Here is a 16,232-nt window from a genome sequence, read left to right as displayed (position 1 = left end):
GGGTGCTGGGGCAGGAGCACAGCAGGGGGAGGAGGGCAGCTTTCCCAGGACTGCCAGTGCCTCAAATGAGGCAGAGCACAAACAAATGCATGTGGGAAACCCCTAAACCAGAGAGGTAACGAGGCAGCCCGGTGCCTCAGTTTGCCATCTGTAAAATGGGATGATCTCATGCTACAGATCCCCGTGAAAGAAAGCAGCCTAAGAGCCCCATCCCCCCACAGGCCCCACAGAAGCCTCAGCCACCGCCAAGTGCCTTGTGGACCCTCCACAGCGGCCCCAAAAGAAGAAGACAGGGACTGGGGCCTGGAGAGGACAAGGGAGCTGCCTGTGGCCACTCAGAGCAGCAGGAGCCCAGCCCCAGCTGGAACCTGGCCTGGTGTCTGCCCACAGCTCCGTGAGCCCACAGAGGCCAAGGCTGGGAGCTCAGGACCTCGGCAACACTCCCCACCACCCCTGACCTGGACACCCAGAGGCCCCTCACCTGTCCTGGCTGCTGCATGGCTCCTGAAAGCAGGGAAGCTGTAGCCCGTGGACCACACGGGCCTCGAACAGAAACTTGGGGATCCAGAAGCCCAGAGCTCCGGTCACGAAGGCCATGGCTGTCACTCCAAGGGTCGACCACACAAAGCTCTGGCTGTAAGAGAAAGTGCACTGGCTGGAGCCCGGAGCGGGCTGGGGGGCAGGGCTGGGAGGGGGCCTGTCTGCGCCTGTCTGCTCCCCTCCCCCCTCTCCTGAGCACGCAGGTCACCCGGGCACTCAGGTGGCTCCAGGCTCCAGTTTTTCCCCGCCACTCCCTCAGCAGCCTGCTCCTCCCACCCTCATACCTTCACCCCTGCTGTGCCTCCCCCCCCCCCCAGGATGGACTCTCCCCAGCCCTGAAGACCCCCCACCCCACATCACCTCCAGCCCCATGCCGTCCCTCTGAGTGCCCTCCACAAAGAGAGTGGGGTCCTGTCTGTGCCCCACATTTTGGTAAAGGAGGAGACCCGGGCACGTGGGTGACTCCTGTCTGCCTCTCCGACCATGCCTGGAACAGAGGAGGGATGCTCTCTCATGAGGCTCGGAGTGATTCACTCGGGCATCTTCCCAGCACCCCCGAGAAGCCAGCAAGGCTAGAGATTTATGTCCATTGAATAAATGAGAGAGGTGAGGCTCCAAGTCTCAGGTCACTCAGGGATACGGCAGTGGCAGAGCCAAGGCTGGAGCGCACACTGCCTCCCTCCCTCCCAGCCCATATTCTGTCACATGGCCTAGGGGGCCTCCACGTGGGGGAGGGGCATCTCAGCTGGTGAGGTGGAGTTCAGAGGAGGAAGAGGGCTGCGAACACTGGGACAGTCAGGGAGGGCTTCCTGGAGGCGGACGGAGGGACGTCAGTGATGCTGGGGCAGACAGAGGGGTTTTCAGTGACATGCAGGGAGGAGCAGGGACACTTACTTTCTCCAAAGGTAGCGGATGTCCTCCCACCAGCTGTTCCTCAGGCCCCCCAAGGCCACCACCCCCTGCTTCTCCGCAGCTCCCCGGGGCGGGTCTGGAACCAGCACAAGAAGCAGGATCAAGGCCACGGCTTCCAGGCAGGGCGTGATCTGGGGACAGGGGGGCCCAGGAAGCTCAGGGCCGCACAGTCCCGTGACCCAGGACATCCTGGGGGTGACTGAACTCTGTGGTCTGGGCTTTCGGGATGCTCTGTGCTTTGGGCGCTGAGGGGAGAAGGGCTCATTGCCTGGGAGCTGGTTATACACACAGCTTGACATACCACTGCTTCTCCGGGGAGTGGGGTCCCCGTAGGATTCGACCTAACACCTACCTGTCCTGCGCAGACACTACTTTGCTGGGATCAGCGAGTCTGACGTGGTTGCGAACTGGAGGCTTGACCACGCTGGCCCTGACGATTGAGGACTTGCTGCCGCAGGAACTGTCCCTTTGCCTGGCCTGCGCCTCCATCTGCCCCGGCCCTTGTGTCTTCCCATCCCTTGTCTCATTAATCCTCCAGATCCCATAAAGTAGCGCTTCGCGTCCCCCCCACTCCAAAGATAAGCAAAGCAAGGCCCACAAAGGGAGGGACTTGCATGGGGTCAACAGCTAGCAAACTGAGCAGCTGGGATTTGAACCCAGGGGCACAACCTCCAGAGGGCACATTCCACACGAGGCCCTAAATGTCTAAAGCTGCCGATGTCTGAACACCCCACCCCCGGCGCCAGGTACCGTGCCAAGGGGCTAAGGCCACCGGAGGCTGGAAAGTCCCTGGCGGCGCAGGGGGAAAGCAGAGAGAAGGAAGCTGGACTCACTCGGAGGGCCCAACGCCAGTTCCCGCTCAGCTCCGCCACGGCCGACCCCAGCACGTAGCCCAGACCACTGCGACAGAGGGGCAGGGAAAAACAGCCAGTGAGGAGAGGGAGGCAGGCCCGAGGCCCCGAGGCCAAGCCTGAGTCAGGGGTCCCCACCCCAGGAAGCCTGGTTCCTGCAGCATGGCCTTTTCACTGGGAAAAGGGAGCCACATGAGGCCCAGATTCCACTGCCCTTAGTCAAGTCACCAGTGACCTCTGGCACCAAGGCCAGCCCAAGCGACCACTGTCTCCCCATACAAGGACCACCCACCCCAGCTCCCCGGCCCAAGTCAGGCAATTTCAGGAAACCTGCATCAGGGCCCAGGGGCCTGATTCTAAGTCCCACTGTGAACGACCCTGCTGTAGGGGGCATGGCTGGACCCTAACACACTTCCCCGCCTGGGCGCCCAGAGCTGGCCCCTCCCCGTGCAGCCTGCACCGCCCGCCTGGCTGCTCTTTCTCACCCCTCCCTGGAGTGTACTGGCCAGTAGGGAGCATCCTTATTCTGGATCTCCAACCCCCACCGAAGCTTATCTGTTGGTGTCACTGGCCCCATTTCCACATAAAGGAACAGAGGCTCAGAGAGGTAAAGTGACCCAGTGAGGAAGGGGGAGAGTTGGGGTTCAAATCCCAGCCTTCCTGCTCCGACATCTCCTCCACCCGGCCCAGGCCGTGTTCTGACTCCTTTGGGCCTCAGTGTTACCACCCAGGGAAGTGGATCCAGGGTAAATACCAACCTTCCGACAGGGATAAAGAGGTAGAAAATGGCCAGCACGCAGGTCCGCTGGTCCCTGACGAAGAGGTCTCCCAGGACGGTGGGCGCAATGGTGGAGTAGCTGGCTGTGCCAATGCCTACCACTCCCCGGGACAGGAAGAAAAGCCAGGCGTGCTGGGCAAACGGGCACAAGACCACAGTAAGTTCCGGAAAACCCCCTCAGGGCAAGGGGTCCCAGGGATTTGTCAGAGGGACCCAGGGCATCAGGTGACACGTGTCCCAGGGGAGGAGGAGAGGATCAGGGCTCTAGGCACCGGAATCCTCCCAGTCCAGGTTCCCCATATCACACGGGCGCCCCCTGCTGGTGTCCAAGCCACCGCCCACCCCTTGCCCAGAAGAGGCATCATCTTTGCAAACCAGGCCAGTTCCTGCAGAAGTTACCCTCCACTCCAGGCCCAGCACAGTCGGGCGGAAATGAAGGGGCCGAAGAGGAAGGCCCCTGTTAAGAAAGTCCAACGGGCTCCTCTCAGCCTCAGAAGGCAAACCCCAAGCCAGCCTGGAGCCCTGAAGGGAGCAGAAGCAGCTGGGGCTCTGCTGGGGCTGGATCAGGCAAGAAGCAGGTGGGGGGGAGGGTCCCCTGGGGGCCTGGGCAGGAATGAGGGTACTTACGCTGGGGGAGATGAAGGAGCTGGAGAGGCCTGCTCCTGACCAGAGTATGATACCCACACTCAGCGTGACCTTGCGGCTGTGGCGGTCACCCAGGTAGCCAAACACAGGTGCAGACAGCAGCAGGCAGCCGATGAAGACTGGAGGAGACACACAAGGAGCACAATGCACACACACACACCCCCAACAAAGGCAGGGAAGTAGGGGAGATGGGCCAGTAGGTGAAAGGAACTGGTTCAGATACCACAAACTTGGCAGCTGGTGGAGGCCAGGAGGAGGAAAAGATAAGGTGAATCCCCCAACCCCCACCATTGCCCAGAGTCAGGGGGACTAAGAGGGAAGCCGCCAGGGGCGGGGCGCGCTAGGTCCCGGCTCAAATCTCACTTGCTCACTGTGCCTCTTTCATTACTAACGCTCCCTCTCTGAGCATCAGCCCAACAGTGGAAAAGCCAACAGCACCCTCCAAGGCTGTGTAAATATGAAGCAGAAGTGAACACAGGGCCAGTATGGAGCTGCCAGTGCCCCGTATTTACAAGAATTCCCGCCCCCTGTGAGTCTGATTTTGCTCTCGCGCTCCTCTTGGATGGAGGTGGGAGGGGTGGAAGGCAAGGGTGGGGGCGGGGCGGGGGCTGCCAGGGGCCTGCTTTGAGCAGATGAGCGCGGTTTAGGATGAGCAGAGTGATTACAAAGCAGCGGTCCCTGGAGGTCAAAGAGTTGGTTTGCCTAAGTAGGTAAAACATTCCCCTGCCGTGGCAGTTGTATTTATACCATTTTTTATACCATTTTTTAAAGTAAACGCTTATGAACTGGCGACTGGATTTAACGAATGCGTTTGCTATTCCGCGAAGACAAAGAAACTGCCACGTTTTTGCTGGACTGTATGTACCACGTGGATAGGTACCCTCACTGCTCCGGTTCCTCACAGAAAAACGCCTCCACCCTCCTCTGTGCGTCTGCAGCCTCCGAGAGCTGGCAGGTGGCGAGGGCAAAGTCTGACCCTGCGCCCCCACCCCGGTCCCACCCCCCAAGAGCCTTAGGCTTTGGAGAGCCCCGCCCAGCGTCTGCGTCTTCATTCACGGGCACAGAAGATTGACACTTCCTGAGCCCAATGACTGTTCAGGCGCTACCCGGCGCGGGTTCCAGCCCCGCCCACTTCGCTCTGACCCGCTCTAGTATTGGTTTGAGCCATATGCTGTTGCGGAAATTAAGCCAGTTTTGACCTACAAAAAAGGCAATTTAAAATGGTTTGACCTAATACACTGCAGAGAACGGTCTTTGGTGTCAACGCCATTTAAAAATTTAATAGCCACTGTCACAATAGGTTTCCGAAAAGGATGTATCAATTTACACTTGAATAGAAATGCATGTATGTATATATACCAGCACCCTTGCTGATACCGATAGGATCAATTAATTTTTGTTCATTTAATGGTTTAAAAACAAACGGCATCTCGCTGACATTTTAATTTGCATTGTTCTTTTTCCCAGTGAGGCTGAGTAGCAGTCCCTGTGTTCATATCCTCTGCCCATTTTTTTGTTAGGTTCTTTTGATAATTCCTCTTACTCCTTTATTTATTTATGTATGTATGTATATATTATTGAAGTATAGTTGACCCAATCCTTTATATTTGTTTTAAGGATTTAAAAGGCAAATACTGCAACTGAATATGTGGGCTCACATCCTGACCCCACCACTTCCTAGCTCTGTGAACCTAGGCAAATTCCTTAACTCTCCTCTTCCCTTTTTTTTTTTTCTTTTTCTTTTTAGGGCCGCATATAGAAGTTCCCATGCTAGGGGGGTGAATCAGAGCTGGAGCCGCGGGCCTAGGCCACAGCCACAGCAATGTGGGATCCAAGCCGCGTCTGCGACCTACACCACTTCTCACAGCAACTCTGGATCCCCAACCCACTGAACGAGGCCAGGGATCAAACCCACATCCTCATGGATCCTAGTTAGATTCGTTTCCGCTGCACCACACAGCAACTCCCCCTGTTCCCCTTTTATCAACTACACAGTAAGATAGTAATAGTACTTCCCTCATAAGGTTATTGGGAAGATTAAATAAAATAAAGCATGTAAAAGGCAATAACAGGTTTATGTAAATACCCAACAAATGTGATCTGTTATTACTGCTAATGGCACTTAGAGTTTCAGTCACCATCATGCTAAAGAATTTAACTTTGGTGTAATCACCTCTAGAGGGATCTTTTTGTGTCTTGTTAGTGCATATCTTCTTCACCTAAGGGTTATAAAATATTTCCCCAAGTCTTCCAACACTTTTATTAAAGTTGGGGCAAGGACCCTTTACAGGGTGTAAACACCTTACACCTGCTGATCTCCTGGGGGTGGAGAAGCTGGCCCTCAGGGGGAAGGCAAGCATGCCTCCACTCCCAGCATCTCCAGATTCAAATCATTTCTGTAACAAGGTGGGAGGAATTAAGAAGCACAGGGTTCAGAGAGGGACACTATAAACAGCTACCGGGGTTTGAATCCCAGCTCTGTCACTTACTAGCTGTGTGACCTTCAGCGAGCCCCAAAGCCTCTCTGTGCCTCAAGTTCACCATCCATAAAATGGGCATAATAATAATCCCTGCCGTATGGGATTGTTGTGAAGATTAAATGAGTCAACGTTATAAAGCACATAGAAGAGTTCCCATAGTGGTGCAGCAGAAACAAATCCAGCTGGGAACCATGAGGTTGTGGGTTTGATCCCTGGCCTCGCTCAGTGGGTTAAGGATCTGGAATTGCCATGAGCTGTGGTGTAGGTCACAGACTCGGCTCAGATCTGGTGTGGCTGTGGCTCTGGTGTAGGCCGGCAGCAACAGCTCCAATTAGACCCCTAGCCTGGGAATCTCCGTATGCCGTGGGCGTGGCCCTCAAAAGACAAAAGACAAAAAAAAAAAAAAGCACATACTATAGTGCTTGGCCCATGGTAAGGGCCACATCATTGTGCATTTTAAATGCTGTAAATCAATGGCCAACAAGCATGTGAAAAAATGCTCAACATCACTGATTATTAGAGAAATGCAAATCAAAACTACTATGAGGTACCACCTCACACTAGTCGGAATGGCCATCATCAATAAGTCCACAAATAACAAATGCTGGAGAGGGTGTGGAGAAAAGGGAACCCTCCTGCACTGTTGGTGGGAATGTAAATTTGTACAACCACTATGCAGAACAGTATGGAGGTACCTTAGAAAACCATGTATAGAACTACCATATGACCCAGCAATCCCACTCTTTGGCATATATCCAGACAAAACTTTCCTTGAAAAAGACACATGCACCTGCGTGTTCATTGCAGCACTATTCACAATAGCCAAGACATGGAAACAACCTAAATGTCTATCAACAGATGAATGGATTAAGAAGATGTGGTATATATACACAATGGAATACTACTCAGCCATGAAAAAGAACAAAATAATGCCATTTGCAGCACCATGGATGGAACTAGAGACTCTCATACTAAGTGAAGTAAGTCAGAAAGAGAAAGACAAATATCATATGATATCACACATCTGGAATTTAACATACAGTACAAATGAACCTTTCCACAGAAAAGAAAATCATGGACATGGAGAACAGACTTGTGATTGCCAAGGGGGAAGGGGAGGGATTGGGATGGACTGGGAATTTGGGGTTAATCGATGCAAACTCTTGCCTTTGAAATGGATAAGCCATGAGATCCTGCTGTATAATACTGGGAACCATCTCTAGTCGCTTATGATGGAGCATGATAATGTGAGAAAAAAGAATGTATACATATATGTGCAACTGGGTCAATATGCCGTACAGTAGAAAACTGACATTACACTGTAAGCCAGCTATAAGGGGAAAAAAATAAAAATCATTAACAGAAATAAATAAATGCTGTAAATTAATTAACTCCAGCAGCTTCTCTGTCCCATGGTGGGGGGAGGAGGGAAGGAGTGTCTGATCACTTCTTCCCCCCACCTTCCAACCCACTCTTTTTTTTTTTTTTTTTTTTGCTTTTTAGGGCCATACTCAGGGCATATGGAAGTTCCCAGGCTAGGGGTCCAATCGGAGCTGTAGCTGCTGGCCTACACCACAGCTCACAGCAACGCCAGATCCTTAACCCACTGAGAGAGGCCAGGGATTGAACCTGCAACCTCATGGTTCCTAGTTGGATTTTTTCCTGCTGCACCACAAGAGGCACTCCCCAACCCACTCTTAACGCTTGGCCAAGCCTTCTGAGTCATTGGGTCTCAGGGCCATTGCGCAGCAACCCAGAAAGGTGAAAAGACCCACCTGAGGTCACCAGGGACAAGCCCGGTCATCGGGCCTCCAAGTCCACTGTCCTTTCCGCACACATTTTTGGACCTGCTTCCGCAGAGATCATCAAATCTCAAACACACACACACATCCCACTACAGGCTCACAAGCCCATCCCCGCCATGGCCTCTCCTAGCGCCTGCGCCCCCTCTCCCTCTCCCACCCCTCCCCTGCCCCTTTCCCCACCTCCCTCTCCCCTTCCCACAAACTCCTCCCTCTCTGCAACTCATTTATGGGGGTGGGGGGGCTCGCAGTAATACTCCTGTCCACCAAGGTAAGAACCAGCGAAGGGAAATATTGACTCATATTCCATTATCTGCTTAATCTAGAAAGTTGTGGGAATTGAGCTGAAATAGTCTCCCTTTGGCTCCAGTATGACTGGAAGATGAGCACCAGATGCCAGCCTCCAGCCTCAGCCCCAAGAAAGGAAGGCAATTGGAAGAGACTGGGATCCAAGGCAGCGATCTAACGCTTTTGCTCCGCGCCTCAGTTTATAGGTCTGTGTCCCCCTTCACACTTTTTTTTTCTCGTCTTTTTAGGGCGGCACCCGTGGCATATGGAGGTTCCCAGGCTAGGGGGTCTCATCAGAGCTACAGCTGCTGGCCTACGCCAGAGCCACAGCAACACAGGATCCAAGCTGTGTCTGCGACCTACACCAGTTCATGGCAATGCCGGATCCTTAACCCACTGAGGGAGGCCAGGGATTGAACCTGCAATCTGATGGTTCCTAGTTAAATTCATTTCCACTGCGCCACAGCAGGGAACCCCCCTTCACACGTTTTCAGTTGATATTGAAAACGTTTTTATTGTAAGTTTACATAGTTGCAAAGGATGTGATTTCCAGCGGGACTGTATTTTTTAAACTATACAGCATCCAAACCCTTAAGGCTACCGGTGGAGCTCATTCAGTTTGTGGGAAAGGGCCACCGGAGAGACAAATGGGCAAAGCCAGTCTTCATTTGCCAAATCAATAGGACAAATCAGACTGGTTGTCTGCAGGAAAGATATTAAAATGTTAGCTTCATCTTTTTATTGAAATAAATGCGCTGACACCCTTCCCGGAGACAGCCATCTCACTCACTGGTGAATTCTCAATCATAGATGAATACACTGTCACGCACCAGTGGGACAGCTAGATAAGGCTTGGCACCTTGCCATCCCTGGGTCTGTGGCCTGGAGGAAATGTCCCCAGTAGGGTTTTTTTTTTTTTTTTTTTTTTTTTTTTTGTCTTTTCTAGGGCCGCGCCCACGGCATATGGAGGTTCCCAGGCTAGGGGTCGAATCAGAGCTGTAGCTGCCGGCCTAAGCCAGAGCCACAGCAACACGGGATCCAAGCCGCGTCTGCAACCCACACCACAGCTCACGGCAACGCCAGATCCTTAACCCACTGAGCAAGGCCAGGGATCGAACCTGCAACCTCCTGGTTCCTAGTCAGATTCGTTAACCACTGCGCCACGACAGGAACTCCCCTCAGTCGGTTTTTCCTGAAGCTCTCTCTGCCCTGCTCCCAGGGCCTCATCAGTAGAAGCCAAGCAGCCATGAGGGGTCCCTCTGCCTGTCTCCCTGGAGGATTTTACACCCCAGGACAGAGCACCAGAGGAAAACAGAATGGGAAGAGGTGACTTTTCCTGCTAAAAATGGTGGACAGGTAATTCCTAAAGGGGGGGGTGGGAAAGAAAAACCAGAGGCTTGTTCTTGGGCAGATCTATTTTAGAAAAGAAATATATGGGCTTGAGGCTCTGTCCATGGGATCTTCTCAGAACTGTAAAGGGGCACACCTGGGTGTCCTGTGTTGTGACAATGTGTGCACACGTGCATGTGTGGGTCACCATCCAGGCACCCACAGGGGAAAGAAGCTCCCGGTGACCCCCCACCTTCCCCACCTTGGCGTGGGCGGTGTGGCTGCTCCCCATTGCTGGGCAGAGGCACCAGTGGCCCAGATCCCATCGGAGTACGTGTCTTTGTCTGCCTGTCTGTCTGTCTGTCCGTCCTGGTGATTGGGTTGTTGAGGTAAGTGAGAGGAAAGCACACACCAGGATTTCTCAAGCCCGGCTAGTCTCCCCTGCAGGGCAGAGCTTAACCGACGTGAAGGAGGAGTGACCAGCTCCACAGCCAGCATCTGAAGGTTGGAAGCGTGCTTCAGCCCCATCTCCCTCCATTCTTTCCGCAGCACCTGCCCTCAAATCGTTAGAGGCTGTTCAGGCATCAGATCTCTGCCTACACTGCCTCCATCTCCCGCCGAGACGGTCCCTCCCGCCGGAACACCATGCATCCTCGGCACCCCCTCCCCTGTGCCAGGGGACTCAGTGGGGCTCAGCCTGGCCCCTGATTCCTGGAGCTGGGCCCAGAACCGGACCTGCTGAAAGACTCCACCCAACATGAGCCCAGGGCTGGGGACACCCTCCTTACCCGTCTGAAGCAAACCAGCCTTGCTGTCGCTGATATGAAAAAACTTCTGTACGTCCAGCAGCACCCCTGTGGACAGACGGACAGTGCTCAGGAAATGGGAAGCTGCCTGCCTGGCCTCCAAAGGCAGCTGCCCCTGCCTTTGGGTCTAGCCCGCAGCTGAGCAGCACAGCACAGGCATGGACTGTTCTCATCCCCCCCACACACACATAGGCACACAACCGCACACACAGACACAGCAGCCAAAACTAAAAAAAAGAAGAAAAAAGGCACTCTGGCCAGTACATAACGAGGGCACATCAGACACACCCAGAAACACACATCCCAAAGGCACAGGTGCATACAAACATTCACACACAAGCGTGCACGCCCGAACATAAACACATGGTCATGCAGACACAGATGTGCAAATCCACCTGGTATGTACAAATGGGCACGCCTGAGACATACGCTCCCTACAACAGAGAGACCCATACACACACAGGAGCCTGCACCCAAACATGCACACACACATACACTGAGATGTACACATAAAGACACACCCACAGACACGCATGCATTTGCACACGTGCCGGGCTGTCATTCGCATCATAGTCAGAGTGACCGGCAGTCATTCTCTTAGACCACAGAGGAAATGAAAATCAACGGATTTGCAAAAAGGCAGCCCTGCTTCTATACAAACCCCAGATATTTGTAAACAGACATGTACATGTATGAGCTTATACATGCAAAGGCCTGTGTGTCCTGGCCTGCACACATGCACACCCAAACATGTTCTTCCAGAGGCATGAACACACAGACATGCCCATGGGAGGTTCAGAGACAGGTCCCACTTAGGCCCGACCTTGGCCCGCCTCCCTGAGGGCGGCAGGCTCTTGCTCGGCACCAGCAGTCTCTGAAGCCCCCCAAGGTCTTGCTAGACTGTGGATCCGCGCAGTGGACACTCAGCCTAATGCAGAAAGAAGAACAGACCCCTGGACATCAGACTCTACTCCCTGAAATCCCCTCAGCCCCTTGGTGGCTTTTCAGAGTTAGTCAGGGTCTGAGGCACCTGCGTATCTGAGCTGTGAAGCTCTGGCCCTGCTGTCACTTTTAATTATGAGATGGCTAAGGGCCAACACTCTCACTGTCCCCATTATACAGATGAAGAAACAGAGGCTCGGGAGTTCCCATTGTGGCTCAGCAGTAATGACCCCTGACTAGTATCCATGAGGATGCGGATTTGATCCCTGGCCTCACTCAGTGGGTTAAGGATCCAGTGTTGCCCTGAGCTATAGTGTAGGTCACAGACACAGCTCAGATCCCACGTTGCTGTGACTGTGGCATAGGCCGGCAGCTGCAGCTCCAATTGGACCCCTAGCCTGGAAACGACCTACACCACAGCTCAGGGCAATATCAGATCCTTAACCCACTGAGCGAGTCCAGGGATCGAACCCACATCCTCATGGACCCTAGTTGGGTTCGTTACCACTGAGCCACAATGGGAACTCCCAATATTCTTTTTAATTACACGAACTAGACATATTCACTGGCAAGAAAAAAATAGACAACACAGGTGTTCCCTGGTGGCTCAGTTGGTTAAGTATCAAGCATTGTCACTATTGTGGCTTGGGTTACTGCTGTTGTGCAGATTTGATCTCTGGCCCCAGAACTTCCATAGACCTTGGGTGTGGCCAAAACAAACACGCAAATAAAAAAATAGACAACACAAATATGCAAAGTAAATGGCCAAGCAAAAATTCTCTGTAATCGCACTCACTTGGGGAAATAGGACTCAGCCCCCTGTTTTGGTGGCTCCTGGGCTCCTCCCTGCCTTGTGCTGCTCTGGGGCTGAATGTGGGTCCAGCCTACCTTTCCACTGTCACTCTGGCCTCCCAGAGACCTGCTTAATGCAAGATAATTCTTTTTTTTTTTTTTTTTTGGTCCTTTTAGGGCCACACCCATGGCATATGGAGTTTCCCAGGCTATAGGTCGAATTGGAGCTGTGGCTGCCGACCTACACCTCAGCCACAGCAACGCCAGATCTGAGCCGAATCTGTGCCTACACCACAGCTCATGGCAACGCCAGATCCTTAACCCACTGAGCAAGGCCAGGGATCGAACCCACAACCTCACGGTTCCTAGTAAGATTAATTTCCACTGTGCCGCAATGGGAACACCAGCAAATTCTTTGTTGCATGAGAATCACCTGCCCCAACAGTCCCCAGGGCTCTCAGTGGAGTTTCACTTCCCCTCTCCCGCCACCCCCCACAAGCCAATAACCACTGCCTTGCTTCTCACACAGCTCAGAGGAAGTCCCATCACGGAAGGTGCCTCAGGCCACAGGACTCAGGGACTGATGGCCTAGCCGGGGCCTCATACAAAAGAAGGAACCCCACATAGAGGGTGAAAAAAATCCCACAGCCCTGACTGCCCATCTCCAGCCACCTTTTCCCCCAGCCCCTCCTCTTCATGCCCTCCACCCCGACTCCAGCTCAGGCCTCCTCAGCTTCAGGCTCATCCATCACGGTAGCCTCTCATCTGACCTCCCTGTCTCCCTGTGCCTCCATCGGGCCTCCAATCTGATTAGTCTCCCTACTTAAAAATTTAAGGCTCCCCACTGGCTCAGCAGAAAGCACAAGCCTGGCCCCCAAGAAGCCTATGAACTAGCCCCAAACACCCTTTTATTTTTTTATTTTTTTGTCTTTTGTAGGGCTGCACCCACGGCACATAGAGGTTCCCAGGCTAGGGGTCTAATCAGAGCTGTAGCTGCCAGCCTACACCAGAGCCACAGCAACGCAGGATTCAAGCCAGGTCTGTGACATACACCACAGCTCACGGCAACGCCAGATCCTCAACCCACTGAGCGAGGCCAGGGATCAAACCCGCAACCTCATGGTTCCTAGTCGGATTTGTTAACCACTGAGCCATGATGGGAACTCCCACAAACACCCTTTTAGAATAATTTCCAGCCTTCTCCCCATCTCTCCAGCCCTGATCAGGCCAGGCATTATCCCCATGTGCCTTGACTCATACCAACCCTCCCTCCAAAGCCCTTGCCTCACCCCATTCCCTGCCTTCGACACCCAGACAATAGGCCCCCTCCTCTGTGAATTCTGCCAGAACCCTCAGTTATCCGTCCTGGGCTGCCCAGCTGATGCTCACCCGACTCATTCCCAGATTAGAGCCACTGGGACTTGTGTTCTTTTTTTTTTCCTTTCTTTCTCTTTCTTTTTTTTTCGATTGCAGCTTGCAGCAGCTTAATGTGGGATCTCAGTTCCCAAACCAGGGATTGAACCCGGGCCACAGCAGTGAAAGCACCAAATCCCAACCACCAGACCACCAGGGACTCCCGTGGACCTGTGTTCTGTGTCCCCCCTGAGCTCCTCAAAGCCCGACACCGGCCGTGTCTGGTGCTGTCTGCAACCCCAAGTCCCATTCATTCCACAGCTCAGCTGCTGAATCCTCATCCCAGCCTCAGGGGGGCCCCCGGCTGCTGCAGGCACCTCCCATGAGCTCCCCAGGCCCGGCTCTGCCTCCTCCTCCAGCTGCATCTCTCCGCATCTCTCTGCCTTGCAGGAGTCCTGTTAAGGAGCTCGTCTGCCTGTCTGCCTGCCCGGTGAGATGGTCATTCCAAGCTCAGGAGTGACAAGGTCAACTTCCCCTCCCCTGGGTCCCCAGGGCCCACCAGAGGGGCCTGCCATTTAGTGCTCAGTCGATTTTTTTTCCCTAATCAGTCCATCTTGAATGAATCCATGATCAAGAGAGAAAAGAAGGTTGGGAGTTCCTCTCATGGCTCAGTGGTTAATGAACCCGACTAGTATCCGAGAGGATGTGGGTTCAATCCCTGGCCTCGCTCAGTGGGTTAAGGATCCAGTGTTGCCATAAGCTGTGGTGTAGGTTGCAGACTCAGCTCGGATCTGGCATTGCTGTGGCTGTGGTGTAGGCTGGCAGTTATAGCTCCGACTCCATCCCTAGCCTGGGAACCTCCACATGCCCAGGTGCGGCCCTAAAAAAACAAGGAAAAAAAAAAAAAGAGAGAGAGAGAAAAGGTTGAATCTTGAATGAATGAGTCGTTGAGTGAGTGTCATGAGGACAGCGGACTGAGCTCTGGGGACTTCAGGAAGGAAGGCAGAATGTGCAAGGCTTGCACGCAGCCTGCTGCCCCAGAAACACCCAGCCCCGCTAGTTCTTGCTCGCAAGCAGGGCCAGACCTCCCTGTCTTCCTCAACCTCACCCCGCTGTCCCAGAACCGCCAGACCTTTGCCTGAAGCTCAGTCCTCCCCGCTGTCCTCACCCACCTACCGCCCCCGTGCTGCCACACCTGTGTGCACCCTCTTAGTTGGAGGCTGGATTGGGAACTCAGCTGACCCTCCCCCCATTCAGGCAGGGCTGAAACCACCCCTGGGGGAAGAACAGCAGGAATATGCTCCCCAAGAAGAAGGTTTGCTGGACAGAAGGACTCTGTACATACAGAGCACCTGCTGGTGGCTGGGCGGCCAGTGGGGAGGTGGGGGGCAAATGGGCAGGTGCCTCACCTGCGATGATGAACCAGTTCATATAGTTCAGGAGGTTGATGTAGCAGAGCACGGCGGCCGCCAAATAAGCTCTCCAGCGGGGCAGGCTCCAGGGGGCAGGCGAGGATGGAGGGGAGTACTCACCGGAGCCCCTGACCCCCAAGTGCCAGCCCTGCCCCAGGGACCGGCCCTGAGGCCCCTCCGGCCCAGGCTTCTCGCTCTCCATGCCCGCAGCCTCGCCAGCCTGCAGCTCCTGCCCCGGGACGGGTGCTGGGCAGGATGCATCAGCTCTGCACCGAGTCACTTCCTGTGGGCTCCCAGCCACCCAACCTCAAAGCAGCTACCCCGACCGCTGGGTATGTTATCGCAGGTCCTGCTGAGCCCACCACAGCCTTGCCAGTGGGATTTCACCATCCCTAGCCTCTGTGGCCTGCCAGCGGCAAGAGAGTGCCTGGTGCCACCACCCAGGGTAACTGGTCGTTGGATAATTAACCCACAGAGCCACAGCAGGAACTCTGGAGGGAGATTTTTGATGAGGGCAGTCTATTGGCGTGCTCTTTCGTGTGTGTGTGTGTGTGTGTGTGTGTGTGTGTCTTTTTGCCTTCTCTAGAGCCACTCCTGTGGCATGTGGAGGTTCCCAGGCTAGGGGTCTAATCAGAGCAATAGCCGCCGGCCTACACTAGAGCCACAGCAACGAGGGATCTGAGCTGCATCTGCGACCCACACCACAGCTCACGGCAACGCCGGATCCTTAACCCTGAGCAAGGCTGGGGATCGAACCTGCAACCTCATGGTTCCTAGTCGGATTTGTTAACCACTGCGCCGTGACGGGAACTCTGATTTTTTTATTTTTTATTTTTTGTCTTATTGGCATGCTCTTGAAGTGTCTCTTCACAGGTTGTTTATTTGTAGCAGGTGGGGGAAGGGTAACAATATAGGAGAGGTATCAGGCAACACCTTGACCAAAGGATTAAAATAGCATCACCAGGGAGTTCCCTTATGATGCGTCAAGTTAGGGACCTAGGATCTGCAGTGGCCTGTTCACAGCTGTGACGCAGGTTCAGTCCCTGGTCCGGGAACTTCCACGTGCCCTGGGCGCATGTGGAATGAATTAAATAGCATCGGTGACGAGGGGCAGTGGACACTCACTGTGCGCGCCTCGTAAGGCCCTGAGAAAGCCACGATGTCATCTGAACAGGATTCCCACCAGGATGCAGGGCCCCCGTCTAAACATGAGGAAACATCAGACAAACCCAAATGGAGGGATTTTTTTTTTTTTCTCATTAGGGTCGCACCTGCGGCATATGGAAGTTCCCGGGCTAGGGG

At 53.9% G+C, this 16,232-nt stretch overlaps 1 protein-coding gene and 1 long non-coding RNA gene across 4 annotated transcripts in view; one reads left to right on the top strand and one right to left on the bottom strand.

Moving 5' to 3' along the window:
• Positions 1–15,183, bottom strand: part of SPNS3 (SPNS lysolipid transporter 3, sphingosine-1-phosphate (putative)) — a 56,051-nt gene extending 40,868 nt beyond the window's left edge. For 2 of the 3 annotated variants that reach the window (XR_014821583.1, XM_003131886.7), the window contains exons 1-7: positions 14,928–15,183; positions 10,414–10,479; positions 3,709–3,845; positions 3,062–3,213; positions 2,286–2,352; positions 1,435–1,583; positions 482–634 (exon numbers count right to left, since the gene is read on the bottom strand). Coding sequence is in view for 2 of the 3 variants with exons in the window: in XM_003131886.7 (XP_003131934.5) it covers positions 482–634; positions 1,435–1,583; positions 2,286–2,352; positions 3,062–3,213; positions 3,709–3,845; positions 10,414–10,479; positions 14,928–15,132 (929 nt within the window). In the remaining variant the exon portion in view is untranslated. Of the gene's footprint in view, positions 1–481; positions 635–900; positions 1,214–1,434; positions 1,584–2,285; positions 2,353–3,061; positions 3,214–3,708; positions 3,846–10,413; positions 10,480–14,927 lie in introns of those variants that run through there. The other variant, XM_084985566.1, reaches the window with a different exon arrangement.
• On the top strand, positions 3,104–4,636 carry LOC106505500 (uncharacterized). Its single transcript, XR_001299975.3, has 3 exons — positions 3,104–3,238; positions 4,133–4,255; positions 4,498–4,636. It is a non-coding gene; the product is annotated as an uncharacterized LOC106505500 (long non-coding RNA).
• Positions 15,184–16,232: the final 1,049 nt, after the last annotated feature.

Source organism: Sus scrofa, chromosome 12, assembly GCF_054392235.1.
Source record: "Sus scrofa isolate SSC_HxYL_T2T_F1_AM1 chromosome 12, Sscrofa_HxYL_maternal_Yorkshire_Landrace_v2.0, whole genome shotgun sequence".
Lineage (NCBI taxonomy): Eukaryota > Metazoa > Chordata > Mammalia > Artiodactyla > Suidae > Sus > Sus scrofa.
This window is presented reverse-complemented; position numbering and strand designations above follow the sequence as displayed.